General features: G+C 39.2%; 1 protein-coding gene across 1 annotated transcript in view; it reads left to right on the top strand.

Moving 5' to 3' along the window:
• The window catches only part of LOC102373833 (anillin), a 25,417-nt gene extending 11,033 nt beyond the window's left edge, over nucleotides 1-14,384 (top strand). Inside the window, exons 9-15 of the mRNA XM_025211246.1 lie at nucleotides 1,749-1,787; nucleotides 2,292-2,313; nucleotides 3,490-3,602; nucleotides 6,889-6,975; nucleotides 9,649-9,756; nucleotides 12,128-12,300; nucleotides 13,018-14,384. Coding sequence (XP_025067031.1) covers nucleotides 1,749-1,787; nucleotides 2,292-2,313; nucleotides 3,490-3,602; nucleotides 6,889-6,975; nucleotides 9,649-9,756; nucleotides 12,128-12,300; nucleotides 13,018-13,141 — 666 coding nt within the window. The 3' untranslated portion in view covers nucleotides 13,142-14,384. The remainder of the gene's footprint in view (nucleotides 1-1,748; nucleotides 1,788-2,291; nucleotides 2,314-3,489; nucleotides 3,603-6,888; nucleotides 6,976-9,648; nucleotides 9,757-12,127; nucleotides 12,301-13,017) is intronic.
• The last annotated feature ends 267 nt before the right edge of the window (nucleotides 14,385-14,651 follow it).

The raw sequence follows: 14,651 nt of genomic DNA, 5'->3' as shown, positions 1-14,651 counted from the left end.
CTGTCAGCCTCTGCTCAGGCTCTGTTCCTTCTTCATGCACAGTGTGAAAGTGAGCAGCTCGTGACAGTAAGCTGCAGAGGACAAGTGGAGGAGGGCAGGGACTGCTCTGGATCTGACTCTAGCAGTTGCCTGACCCCCAGCAGTAGTTGCCTAATCCTCCCAGCCACCTGATTCCAGCCCCCCATTTTCCTTTATCTTGGTTTCCTTGACTGAGTACATGTTGCTTCTTGCAGTGGTTTAATGATAATGAATGTATTTTAATGGGGGAGGTTTGCTGATATGAAAATACAAGACGGGGTCTTTTTCCCCATGATGATCTGGCGGTGGGAGGAGCAGGGAGTGACAGCTTGCCTTGTATTCAAGTCAATACAGTAGGATTTTTACTGCTGTAATTTTTGTAGCAAATATTGCAGCTGGTATTGAGTGCGTCAAGTACAGATTACAGGCACATTCACTTTTGTAAAACATTGTCACCTGTTCTGTTGGGGCCTCCATCTTGGTTTACTCTTTTCTGGAGCTTGGTAAACTGGGTTTGCTCTTCTAGTACACAGTGTGGTGGTATATTCTATGCAATTTTTTTTCTTGTGTTGGCAAGATTTCACGTGTGTGTGTGTGTGTGTGGGAAGGGGTATCTTGGTTCTCTTAGCAAAAAGTCAATATCTTGAAGCTGGACAAAATTATCTTTCAAACTGTGATCTGCTAATTTACGCTAGAATTAGGCCCTTAGGCCTCCGTGGGTGAGAGCACTAGGCACTGCAAGTGCAACATAAGGCCTGATCCAACAGGTTTACAAACCAAGTAGAGAGAAGTATATAGAAAAAGTGGCCAGATATGCACAACTGGAAGATTTAGAATTAGTTAAATAAATAAGCCTTCATAAAACGTTACCTCATTGGCTTTGTTTGACTTTAAGTAGTAAATTAGGTTTCTGAAAGGTTTGCTTGAGCTCAATTCTTAATGCAGTTATTGGCTCTCATATACAGAGAAATCCAATAGCTCCTCCTCTCCCCCCTGCTTTAAACGTCCACTTTTCCCTCAGATAAAGATGAACTTTGAAACCCAGTTATGGAGAACATGAAGTTCCCCCTTGAAAATGGATACCTACCTGGTTCTGCAGCTCCTTAGTTTTCACTTTCTGCTGATGAACCTGGTGATGGTGAGAAAAGGAATAGACATCATAAAACCAAGGTTTTGCTTTTATTCCTTTTATGGAAGTAATCACTTGTTGAAGGTAAATTATAAATGCAGTATAAACTGCTGACTTTGAATACAAAGAGTTTTATATTTGTAACGCCACGATGAAACGATTTGTGGGTCTTGACACAACCCAAATTGCCAGAACAGAGAAGAGTGCCTTGTTCATTTAAGTGCTGAACATACTGTAGAAACAATGAAAATATTTCTTACACAATTTACATGTAAATAGAGGCTGAATATTGCTTTTGAACCACCTGTAGTTTGTACCCAGTTAATGGTTAGTTTTGTGTTGCTAATGGTGCAAATGTATGTTTGTTGTACTCTGAATAGGTGTTTCTTGAGCTTCATAGTTCATAAAATACTTTAGTGGAATTATTCAGTTTATAACTTAGTTCAGGAAAACAAATCTAGTTGATTTATTACAAGAATTATCCACCACTCGGATTGCTTTTATACAATAAAATTTGAATGGCATTTTGGTCATGGATACATTTCATGTACAAATAAATGCAATGTACTTAGTTGTCATGCTGTCATCTTGTTTTTCATAGGTTATTACTCCAAAGAGATTATTGACATCTATTACCTCTGTAAGTATGAATGTAATATCCTAATGACTACTTTAAATTGCTTCAACAAGCTATGGTTGTACATGCTAACCAAGGCTGTGTCCATATCAGACATCTTGAGTGTCTCCTTTAAAAGTTGCAGGGGTTTAGGTTGTAGCCGTGTTGGTCTAAGGACATAGGCGGACAAGGTTCCTTGGGTGAATTTGATATCTTTTATTAGACCAACCCAAATGGTTGGAGAATAGTTATTAAGCAAGCTTTCGGGTTCAAAAACCCTTCGTCAGGCTAAGGAAGCGTCAGCAGTTGGTGTGTGCTCTTCCTGGATGGAATGAAAAGTGTTGTCCTTTAAAAGTTTAAATTATTCTCTTTACAACCAAACATTTTCATTAGAAGCTTAAGAGCTAAGCAATCTAAATACATCCCTGATGCTAGAATGGATAAATTAATATACATTCTTAGTTTTATTAGGGGTTTTCTTGTATGTATTTTCCCTAAATGCTGTCTCTTCTCTTTTTTTTTCCCTAGAAAAGCACGCTTCTTACTCCAGGTAAGCAAAACCTAAACTACTTGGGGGAGTATTCAAAACTCAGTGGCAAAAGCAATTAAAATCTCTAGATAGGATTGTCTTGTGCTTGATCACAGGCTAGATCTTTCTTTGATGTGATTTATGGAGCAATGCCAATTTAATAATTTGGGTTCATGTTTACCATTGTATGTAGCTGATAATACTTGTTCATTCCTGACCTGTTGTTAGATATTTGTAGCACCCATGTCTTTCTTGGGAAAACATGTTCAAAGTAACTTAGGTTAAAGCAGAATGGTAACTGTCTACTGAGATCTCAAATGCAGTCACTCATTTTGTAACAGTCTTCAGTGAGTAAAAATTTTAACATATTGAGGCTCTTGGTATCTCTTACGTGAATATTTTTTTTTTCAGTGTATGTGTTGTTGGCACAATCTCAATTTATATTTTTTACTTTTGAGAGAAAGGTGTCTTGAATTATAAATGGGCTGTGCCTTTGTTCTTTAGGCTGCACTGTGTAGTAGAGTTACCCAAAGTAGTTTTGAAATGGGTTTACTCGGAAGCTGCATAGCTGGAAAAGCAGAGTTCTAAATGAGCAACATTTGACCTTCTCAGAAGGAAAATCTGCATTCATTCTTGACCCAAGCCAGTTTATTCAAACCTAGCTCAGATATCTCTATACCAGCTTAACCTTTTTAGACTCAAGAGATGCCTCTGAAAATGCCAGTTCTTTAGGGGTTTTGTTTGTTTTTGTTTTTTTTTTTGTTTTTTGTTTTTTTTTTTGATTGATTGCTTTTTAGACCACAGAAAAACAAAGAAATTCTGTTGCAAAGAACTTAGTTCCCAACAGGTCAGAAAGTGTTTTTAACGCTGTGGATTCCTCTTTGAAATCTCTGGGTTTATTCTGTGAATCATGTTTGCACATTTAATAGTGCTAACATTACGTGGCACCTCCTGGCACCCTTCAAAGGATCTCATGGCATCCTGATTGAGAGTCACTGCCCTAGACCATGCTGCAGTGTAGATATACCTTACAGCTCGTAGAAAAGTGGCACGGTTCTTTCAGAGTCAAAGGAGAAGATATTAAAAGAAAAACACCCATTCCTTTTTTATGTTGTGTATCTTATGCTTCATACTGTAGTGTTGTGCTTACGTGTGTGTTGGGCTAAGATGTGTGTATTTTCTCTCTTTCCATTGCAGCCATGGCTAGTCCAGGTGGCCCCCATGCTGTACGCACAAGTAACTTTGTCCTTGCTGGATCTCTCAAGCTTTCACTGGCTTCAATGGGAAACACCAGATTTGTTTTAGACAAGGTAATGGAAGTTAGCTTGCTTCATCTCCAAAGATAATTGGATGCTACTGTGAAAGGATTTTAAGCTTGGGCTAACGTTTGCCTATATGAAGTATTAACACCATATAACTGGAAAATAAAAACTGAAGTAAATGTGTAGGAATACCATATTCAGTTTTCCAGTAACAAAACTAAACAAATTACTATATACTAATAAGGGGAAACCAGAAGATATTTATAAGCATGTGACTTTTTTTTAAAGCTTAACCTCTGAGGCCTTTCACTGCACCAAACGCTTGGTTTTATTTTGTTGGTTTGTATTTGCTTTGTTTTTTTGTTTTGTTTTTTTTTTATTTAACTCGCTCTACACAGGAATCCACTTCCACCAGAATGGTTTTGCATATGCTTTCCCCTTTAATATTTGTACTACTAGATTAGGTGGAAAGGAGTAAAACCTACTCAAAGGTAGCTTTACACTACTTTCTAGACTTATGTTTGGCACCATTCAGCGTATTTTTTTCCCCTTTAGATAAATTATGGAGGGAAGGAAAGAGAGCTACTGAGCTATATGTTCCAGGACAAGGTTGCTATATTTACTTGCTTTTGACTAAAAGTTAAATGCTATTTCCTAGTGCATGCTGCTCATGTTTTACTCTCAAGCCTTTGTAGTAGTTAGAAGTCATTTTTAAAAAAACTTTATAGCAGGAGTTTCTATTTGTCTTGTAGTATCCAGCATAGTATTAGAAATCAAATTTATTTAAATATTATTTAAGCTTTTACTTAATACTAAAGCTCCCCATTTTAAAATTCTTATTGTAAAGGGTTTTAAAAGACTACTGGTTTCTCAAGGAATGCTGTCAAGTGATTCTAGTTTTATTTCTTCAACACCATTGTTGAAGGAATAGTTTTGCCTATTAGGTTTGTAAGCCAGTAGAAGAATTGGAAAACATAGCCTCCTACAAATGCCATTAAAAGCACAAATTGTTGCTATTGCCTATGAACTAAAATTTACTAGTTTTATAAAAAGGTTGAAGAATTCAACAATAACAGTTCTACATATATGATGTTACCCATCAACATCTAAATGGTACACTTCGATTAATTTTAAATCAAGATGCATATCTACTGTTGTGCTTCACTCTACTTCACTCTCACTCTCCTGCCTCTGACCTAGGAGAGCATCCCCTCTTCCCACTCCCACAGCCCCTGCCCATCCCCACCTCACATCCTAACCCCTATTTACTATCTCCATAAAGAAAATCACCATTTTTTTCCCCTCTCACTTCATATTCACTCCCCTGCCTTGCACCCAGGAGATTCTGTCTATCCAAATAAAAACAACTTAATTTTACTATTGGTAGAACATTTCAAATATCATTCTTTTCATGTACTTCAGTTGTCCTTAGTGTTTAGGTATAGGTACAACATGAGTTATGAAGAGCTCTCTCCTGTTTCCTCCTGATGTCACTGGCAAAATTCCCACCAACTTTGCTGGAAATTGCATTTGTTTGTTTGAATGTCTCCTCACTGCTGGGCATACTAATGCATCCCTTTGATAATGAAGACTCTCCTGTGCAATAGCAAGCTTGCTGCTTAAGAACTGATATATCCGCTAGATGCATGGGGTCTTTTCTTTTTTCAGGTTGCATGGCTATCGTAGTAAATCTTGTCAGTAGCATGCAAAACTAATGCCAAATGAAATGCAGCCCTTCAAAATAGCCACTTGCATTTTGAATTACTGTCATTCCAATCCTGGGGTGTGCGAGAGCCTTTTGGCTTCTTTATCGAACACATGTTGTATAGGATGAGCTTCTAGAAGAGAAAATAGAACTTTAATGTGTTGTGAGCAGGGCAACTGTTAATCTGTCTTTAGAGACCTGCATTGACAAGGGATCATAGAATTCAGATGCCAAAGAGCCTTCACATTTGCCTGAGTTTTTGATTTGAGGCATTTTGTTCATCAGGATACTGTTCTGATAGTTACCCTTTAAGGATGGGGGACCTACTAATACTCTGTTCTATTTTGAGAAATTTTTTATTGGGATTATACAAGTAATTGGTTAGCATATCACTTATGTTGAAGTCATAAGAGAGAGTAGATTTTAACAAAGTGTATTGGTTTAGAAGAGAAGGTGCTTTTGACAGGTGTTGTCCTGAAGTCATGCTTTTCTCTTTTTTGATAAGATTTAAATCTATTTGCAAGAAAAGGAGAAGGCCAATTAAAGGCTCAAATCCACAAAGAGACCTAAGCGTTATAACATTCAACATTGTAACATCTAATGTTAAAGTGCATGGCTCCTGCAGCAGAATTTATGACCCTGAGTGAAACACCTAGACAGTGCACTGGGAGAGTTGTCACAGAGGAAGACCTAATGTAGCCAGCATGCTTACCTGGGAGCTACCTAGAGCTATCAGTTGGAATAATGAATACTGGAAGGAGCTGAAATTCCACCCCTCTCTGGACTTTAGGTGCTACTAGGAGATGTTATCCTTCACTCGGATTTCTCATCTTGACAGTCTCTCCTGGAGTTTGGCACTTAATGCCCATTTTTTCAAAATGGAAAAAGAGTCGCTTTGTTTTTAAAACGTAGTGGAAAGAGGTGATGCTGGACGTGTCTCACTTTTTTACATAATAGCTCAACAGTTCGAGCATCTCTTCTTTGCTTCATGTTTTCCCATGACTTTTAAAGAAAGTGTTGAGGCTGTATTTTGTGCAGAGTCTAATCGGTAGGTAGACTCTGAGTGTCTTCTGGATCAAATCCCTTGGGGGTGGGATTGGGTATGGGTAAAGGCCTAGATGCCAAGCTGTGTTACCCTATCAAGACTTAGTCATTTCTACATAGGTACAGAGGCAGGAGTTCAAGGGTTTGGTGCAGGATTCAGTGCCAGTAGGACAGTTTCAGAGTTAGGTAGCAGCTGAACAAGGATTTGATGATTGCATTTGTGGGCTTAAAGTAGAATCTTGGTGATTTAAGTCTTACTTTAGGCACTTGCCCCACTTTGGATTGACCTTGCATATATTCTAATAGAATAGATCTGAATTTTTTCACCATACCTATAATGTTAATCTTTCTAGGTGACTATAAAAACAAAATGTATTTCCAGTTCTCCATGTGTAAGTGACTTCCAGTGACAACTTGATAGCAAGTGGCTTTTGACCCTGCCATACATAGGACTCTTCCCGCTAGAGATCACCAAAATGATTCATTGCTTATATCTTTGCTGCAAAAGACTTGCTTTTCTTGGGAGCAGAGTTGCTGTTGAAGTGCATCATATTTCAATAGCTAATTTATTTTCTTTTTTTGTAGGTTCCCTTTTTGTCTCCTTTGGAAGGACATATATATTTAAAGCTAAATTGTAAACTAGATTCTTCTGTAGAAGAAAAAGGATTTTTGGTAAGTTTAACTTGCTTGCTATTTTAAGTCACTTCCACAAGTGGTAAAACATATGCTTTTCCTTTCTCAGCACTAACCAAATGATTTCATGTTGGTTAAATGGAGCCACTTTTTCCTCTCTCCCATTTACTTTCATGATAAGGCTTTGTAACTTTGGTTACAAAGCCTTATCATGACCAAAAAAATAGTGTCCAATACTATTAAGCTGCCATTTGGCTAAATTTGCTGAAATGTTATCATTATTACTAGAAGTGCAATGATACATTGGTCCATATTGTATCCGCACCAATAAAAGGAAAATTAACATTATCAGCAATTGGCTTTTTTTGGCTGATGTGGCCCATAATGTCACTGATAAATGCCGCGTGCATGTGCACAGCCAGCCCGGAGCTTGGAGAGCACTATTTGTCTAGTAAGTCTGTTGCAGGGGCGAGTGGTGCGGTAAGGGCAGATTGAGGCTTCCACAGTGAGGCAGGTAGTGGGGCTGGGGCAGGCATTGCCTGGGCAGGGCGTGGGATGGAGCCATGTGTGGCTCATGAGGAGGGCAGGGTGCAGCTCCTGCCACTGCGCATACCTCCAGAGGAGGCATGGGAGGCACATATCCCCCAGATCTGTGCATGGGGTGAAGGCGGGTTGCTGCTGTGGACTGTCCCCAGTGCGGGCTGTCCCTGGTGCAGGGTTCAGCTGGAGCTGTGCTCGGGGTGGGTGGGGGCAGCTCTGGGGGCCATGCCCCTTCCCTCCAAAAGACTTTCCGGCCAGGCACTGCTCTCCAAGCTTCTGGGCTGCATATCAGCAATTGGATAGACGTCGGCTGATGTGGCTCGTTAATAATCAGCCATTGGTATCGGCTCAGAAAGTCTTTATTGGTGTACCCCTAATTATTACCCTTCAGTAGACTATCTCTTGGGGTCTCTATCTGTTTTCTTGCAAACTCTTGACTTATTGCCATTGTGATCTTCTGTCTAAGCTCCTTTTGAACTGGCTTGTCTGGCTAGTGTACAACTGTGTGGTGTGAAATTTAAAATTAGCCACCAGAGACTTTTTAAAAAGCAATTTAGATTTGTGACCCATTTTAAAGAAAATGCTTTAATAAAATATTTCCCCCAGTCCTGTGAACCAGCAAAACTCCGTTAAACCACTTGTCCTCTTCATCTGGCTTTCGGTTCAGTAGACAAAGTTAAACTTGTATAGCTTTCAATTTTGATAACTTTAAAAATCTAAATTTCTAAAAGTAGAACTTAATAAATCTGGCTTTGGATAAATAGTGACATTCCATTCCAGTGACCTGTATTGCTATACTTGTATCCAGTAGATGGCACTAAATGTGCTGTAAAAAAGCCTTTGAAAAACAAGTGCATCTTTGACACTTGGATTGTTTCCTGCTCCAAAAATCTCTCAAATTTTTCTCATTGGCTTTTGTGATTGTCCTCTTATTTAGACAGAATCAGAAACTTATCTATCCTAGTGAAATCTACCTTATTTTGGCAAATCAGTGTATGCTTAATACATGTATATTTTCTTAACACCCTTTTATGGGTCCATTTTAAACTTCTCTTTTGTGGTGTTACCTCTACTGTTGCAGTATGCTAAATGCTAATATTTACTGTGTGGCTGTTATAGGCTTTTAGAGCAGTGAGTCTCTCAGCATCTTTTAGACTCAAAGCATCCTTTGGAAAATGCTAGCTCTTAGCTTGTGCTCATTTTTGTAGACAAAAAAGAGAGCAGTTTTTCTGTTGCAAAGAACTCAAAGACTAACTGTGGATTTCTCTTTGGAATCTCTGGACTTATTTTGTGAATTGTGTTGTAAAACCTAATAGTGTTAAATTAACTTTGTGGGGTACCCCGCGTCACCCTTGAGAAGATCTCGAGGCACCCCAGAGTCCCATGGCACCCTAGTTGAGAATCACTGTTCTGGAGTGGTGTTGAATACCATTTCCTAAACTATTGGAATGCATTGCCTTCTGAATGGATACAAGAAAAAGCTGAATAACTTTATACAAGAAAACTGCTATTTTGCTAAGACAATATGCTATATAAATAAATACAGAAGAAACAGAGGTATAGGCTACAGAATAAACTCTCTCTGTACCCACTAATGAAGTTGATTGGGGAAATATTTGCCTTATCTTGAAATGTATGGAATAAACTGCCTCCCCAAGTGAAAAATCCTCTTCCAAGTTGTGAGACTCCTCACTAGACTAATTGCAACTTGGTCAGCTATTTTATTTTGAAATGTAATTCACTTAACTAGGGTTGGCTGATTGAATTTTTTAAAATTAATTTCTATAGTGGTATTTAAGCAGTTGTTTTCTGAACCTGGTCACCCGGTATTTGTTACAAGTAACACTTGACACACTTGGTAATGCAGTGTCTTCTTATGGCAGATTAGTATTTTATTATTAAAACATTTTCTTTTATGGCCTTTGAAATAGTGGTAATAGCTAAGCTGAACATTATTTCTGGATTGATTCTAATTAAATGTCATTAATTTCCATGTGAAAGGAAAAAGGGGGTAAGCTGAATGTTATTAAGGTACCCTTTTTACTGTATGAGTGCACATGTGTGTGATTGTGTGCACACAGATATTGTACTAGTTGAAAACTACCCTTAAATACAGTGTAAACCAAAGTAAACAATGTTGCATGAAGTAAATTTTATTCTTTTTCTTCTTAGACTATGTTTGAAGATGTGAGTGGATTTGGGGCTTGGCATCGACGCTGGTGTGTGCTTTCTGGAAACTGTATTTCCTATTGGACCTATCCAGATGATGAAAAGAGAAAGGTAAGAGCTTGGAAATCACCTTACTGACTACCATATTCCTCAGCATGTGGATCTGGGTCTGCGGTGTTTAGTCCTGCAAATTTGTATAATCCAAGTGGGAGATATCAAGCTCTCTTGGCTAAGGTGTGCTATTCAATTCTTTGCTTGTTTCTTCGTAGACCAAAACAAATCCAAAAGCTAGCAGTAGTTGTCAGTTGTGGGAAAGGTTCTTATTTAATCTTCACGTGAGGTTGGGACTTAATCTTGCAGATTTCATCAGATGATTGGCTTTCTATTCAGTTTAAAGAGGCAACACTATGGTCTCCACCAACAATTTTAATAAGTGGATTTCATCTAAATAATATTTTGCTTCAAGTATATTAGAACAGAATTTTGCCCACCATGAATACTCATTTATACTGCCTTACTTATGCTCATGTTAAAACCTGATTTAATCTTGCAGCTCCCCACCATGGTTGAATGTGCAGTGCTTTAAATGCAGATCTTTTAAAGACTTTCTCTGCCTAACAAACCCAAAGCAGAAAGGTTGATCAGTCTCTAATTTGGACCCTCTCAGCTCTTCAGTCTGTTCCTGCAGTATGTATCTAAATGTTTCCAACTCCTCTGATGAATGCTTTCAGGAGGAATTGGAATCACTTAAACAAGTTACCAGGAAGTCTTCCTTGTCTGTTGCCAGAATAGCTTTTTCAAACTCTGGGGCAAATGCTGGCCATTCTGAGTCTGTAAAACCAATTCTGTGCCAATCTGACTTTGCAGTAAAATTCTTTCCTGATTCCAGATATGATGATCAGTCTAAACTAGCGTCAAGGAATAAGACACTCCAGCCCGTAATATCTGGGTTTTCTAGGTCCCAGCTAGAGCCTCAGCACACCCCAGTCAAGATCACCAACTGTCGTGGTAGTCAGCACCAACTGCTTTTTTTTGTTTTGTTTTGTTTTCCCCCTGTCCCCCCAACAACTCAGATGCCAGTAGCAACAGGAGAGAAAAAAATTCCTTCCTGCTCCCACATGGTGACCAATAAAATCCCAATAAATATGGGATAACCCAACATCTGTTGCAATCTGCTTACTGCAAACATAGCTCCAGGTATCTCACACTCTAACTGGAAAGCCAGAACTCTTTTCCTAATTCTGTCCTCTCTATAATCTTATCCTGGTTTATCTTTTACAACCAAGCTGGTTCTGGAGCTCTGCTTTGTTCTTCTGCTGCTGAGCATTGTTATCTACTATTTCCCTCTTCTGGCCTGCAGAGCTCTTTTAATGTTCTCTGGCAAATGCTCTGACCTGGTCTGGAGGGGTGGGGGGCAGAGAGGCGGGGGAGAGGGGTGGTAATGCATGTGTGTGGCTCTCCTAGACTTTCCCAGCATTGCTCTTAATAGCATGCTCTAGCTGTTTGTAACTCTCCTGTCTGATCCTTATCCAGTCTCTTCTTGAAAACCTCCAATGAAGGAGATTCCACAACTTCCCTAGGCAGTGTATTCCAACACCTTACTATTTTAACTGAAAGACTTCCTGTTTTCCTGAAATCTAACCTAAATCTCCTTTTGCTACTGTTTGAAGACATTGCCTTGCATCTTTTCTTCTACAGTGAGGGAGGGCAATTGTTCTCCTTTATAGTAGTTTTTTCAGATATTTGAAGACTACTATTATATGTACCCCCTGTAGTCACCTTTTTTTTCCAAGGTATATATGCTTAGTTCTTTCAGCCTTTCCTTGTGTTTGCATTAATGGCTCATCTCCCCAGCTGGACAGCTGTATCCTTATTCTCCCCACAATCGCTGTAACAAGATTACAGTGCTTGCTTTGGAAAAATGTACAGAACATATGCTGTGATACAACTAGCTTTCCATTGTTAGGAAACAAAGGAAAGTTAGTTGTATCGCAGCATTGCTTGTTGGAGCTAAGAAGCAGTTTGCATACTGAACTGGGGGGGATGCTACTTTTCTCTGGCTACAGAAACATTCCTTTCCAAGACCCTGGTACAGACTATCCCTCCAAATTGATCTAGACTTTTTTAAATGTGGCCAGGCTCAATCAGCTTGGAAGCAGGAATCTTGCGTAAAGTTCTCTTGCATGTACAAAAGTTAGAAACATAATTGGCTTTAAATAAGTCCTGAGATTCTGAAGCCCAGTAGGCATGGGTGGCTTCTGTAGCCATGAAGAATATGGTAGTGGGGCTTATTCTACTATCATTGTGTGCAGTCCTCCAGATGTGGTTGTTTAACTTATGCACTACTCATACAATGTCCTCTTTTTCATAATTTGCTTTGGATTTACTTAGTGTGTTACCTTCTTTGCCAAAGGAAAGTGCTAGGCATAATGTCGCATCCTGATTGCTGTATTCATGATTCTTCCTATAACTTTACTTGCAGCATCCTTTGGGCCGGATAAATTTGGCTAATTGCACTAATCGTCAGATTGAACCAGCCAACAGAGAATTCTGTGCCCGACCTAACACTTTTGAGCTAATCACTGTCCGACCTCAAAGGGAGGATGACAGAGAGACTCTTGTCAGCCAGTGTAGAGATACTCTCTGTGTTACCAAGTAAGTGGGGAAATAGGCTTAAGTGTCCTTGCTGTCTTACTTCCAAATGTGACTAGAGTATAACTATTGGCATTGAGTGGGAGTTAGGGGGAATAATGCTAGAACCATTTTGTTCTAGTCTTGATTTGCCATTCTGTTCACTTAGAGAGAATTTGTGTTACTTTTTATAAGTGGTGGTAGAAGCAACATTATGTAGCCAACAAGCTTGATTTACCGTTTTGCTAGTATTTGGAGCTTGGCTTGCGGAAGGGGAGGAGGAAGCATAGGCGGGTCAAACTCATCAAGGCCCACCAGCTGGATTAGTGGTGCTGGGCTGGTCCTCCAGCATGCAGGCCCAGTTTAGTGTGGGAAGTGGGCAACCCAGACTGGCCCCACACTTCCCATGTAGCATATGGGGCTGGGCTGGCACAGGCCCAGTCAAGGTCCCTTTGCCACATGTCCTAACTAGATTGGCCATCTATGAGGTGAGGCGGGACTGCCGGGGCCCCTTGGCCAATCGGAGACATGGGGGAGAGGGGGCAGCACTGTAGGCCAGATGTTAGGGTTCTGCAGGGCCTGATATTTGGCTGTTATCTCCTAGTTTGGAAAATTAGTTTTCCTTTTCCGAAGGTCACAAAAGTGATCTAAACGCAGGTCACAAAGGTGGTCTAAATGCTTTGGATTCATTTGGAAAGAAGTGGCAGAAATCCTTTTAAATTTGCTTTCCATTTTTTTTAGGAACTGGCTGTCTGCAGATACTAAAGATGAACGTAACCTTTGGATGCAAAAACTTAACCAAGTGGTTGTGGAACTTCGCATGTGGCAGCCTGATGCATGCTACAAACCTATTGGAAAGCCTTAAACTTTGGGGGGAAACTTCTGAAATGTCTACGCAATACAAATGCCAGCTGCATTTTAAATCCTCTTTTTATGTAAGCTCATCAGAGGCCTCCTTATATTTTATGCTTTAAAAATGGAAGAGTACGTGCCATTTATACAGAGTATGTTATGCAGTATTTGTATTTCTCTATTAGGATTTTAACTGATCTCCTTTCCTAGCATTTGATTGTTAGGAAGCAATTAGCTCCTTTATTTGAATGTACTAAATATTTATATAACTCCTACTTTTTGGAACTCTCTATGGCTCAGTACATTCTCTTCTATTGAAACAACTAAATTGGGACATAAGTTTATCACAGGGAATCAGATTTCTGGAAGGAAGAATCTAGTAAAACACAAGCTTACTAGATAACTCTTTTCCCCTCAAGGGAGCTATGGCTCTGAGTTGATTCATTTTAATAGTCACGGTGCTGAAACGGTAACTCTTAATGCTTTATGAAGTTTTTAATAATTCGTAGGCATAAAAGCTGCCAGTCTTGTGCATTTTGAAACATGCAACATACACTTTAATTTGTGCAAAGCTTCCCTTTCTTGCATCCAGAACAAAAATTGCACAATATACCCATAGCAGCTTCTTGCATTCTGAAATCTTATTTGCCATTTTTCTCGTCTACAAGTATGAACTAATGTTTGGTATGCATGTTATGCAGTTTACAGGCAGTATGTTGCACAGTTTCATAGAAATCAAAGTTCTTTAATATTTTTGGCAGGGCCTTATAAAAACTTTAACTTCAAAGTTCTGAGTGCATGTTCTTGAAATTCATCATTTGTACAAATTATTTTCACAATTCTGCTTCTGAGCACCAGAATATGTTGGAAAAAACAGTCTTTCCGTGAGACTCTACAAAGCTGCTACATACCAATTAATACTCTACTGCTCATAAGTTTATCAGAGAGAGGTCTGTAAATACAGATAAAACTCTTCTTCAGGCCATCATTAAAACTGCGTATTTGACTTTAGCTGAGTAGGTTTTGCCATTTTCACGGAGCTTTCCATTGGGCACAGTGTGAAATATTATCTTGCTACTGTGCGTGCAGTAGTGGTGTACTTAAAACTGCTATAGCTGTTTAAATTTTTGCACTTGAAACACTAAATCTACTCTCCCGTCCTGTCATTTTTGTACTGTTACTCTGAACCTCATTTCCTTTCTGGTGTCTTAAGTATTCCTAAATGATGTATTGAGATTGTATTTTATTCCCTTTAAATAAAGAATAAAACATTTTAAATAAAATGGTCAGAAATGGGTTGCCTGCAGTAACTGAATGAGCTTATGAATTGAAGAGGAAAAAATGCTTTGTTGTAAAGGGTCAAGATAACGTGGCTCATAGTTAGGGACCTACTGAATTTACGACTGCACGATTTTTCGCAGAAACTATGAATTTGGACAGGCTCCAGGATTTTGGCAGGGTAGGTGCAAAAACGAAACAAAACTGGCCAGCAGAGGTTCTTGGAGCACAGGGGGGCGAGGGGG

The sequence above is a fragment of the Alligator sinensis genome, unplaced genomic scaffold (genome assembly GCF_000455745.1).
Source record: "Alligator sinensis unplaced genomic scaffold, ASM45574v1 scaffold254_2, whole genome shotgun sequence".
NCBI lineage: Eukaryota > Metazoa > Chordata > Crocodylia > Alligatoridae > Alligator > Alligator sinensis.
Note: the sequence above shows the minus strand (reverse complement) of the source record. Positions and strands in the feature narration are given on the sequence as shown.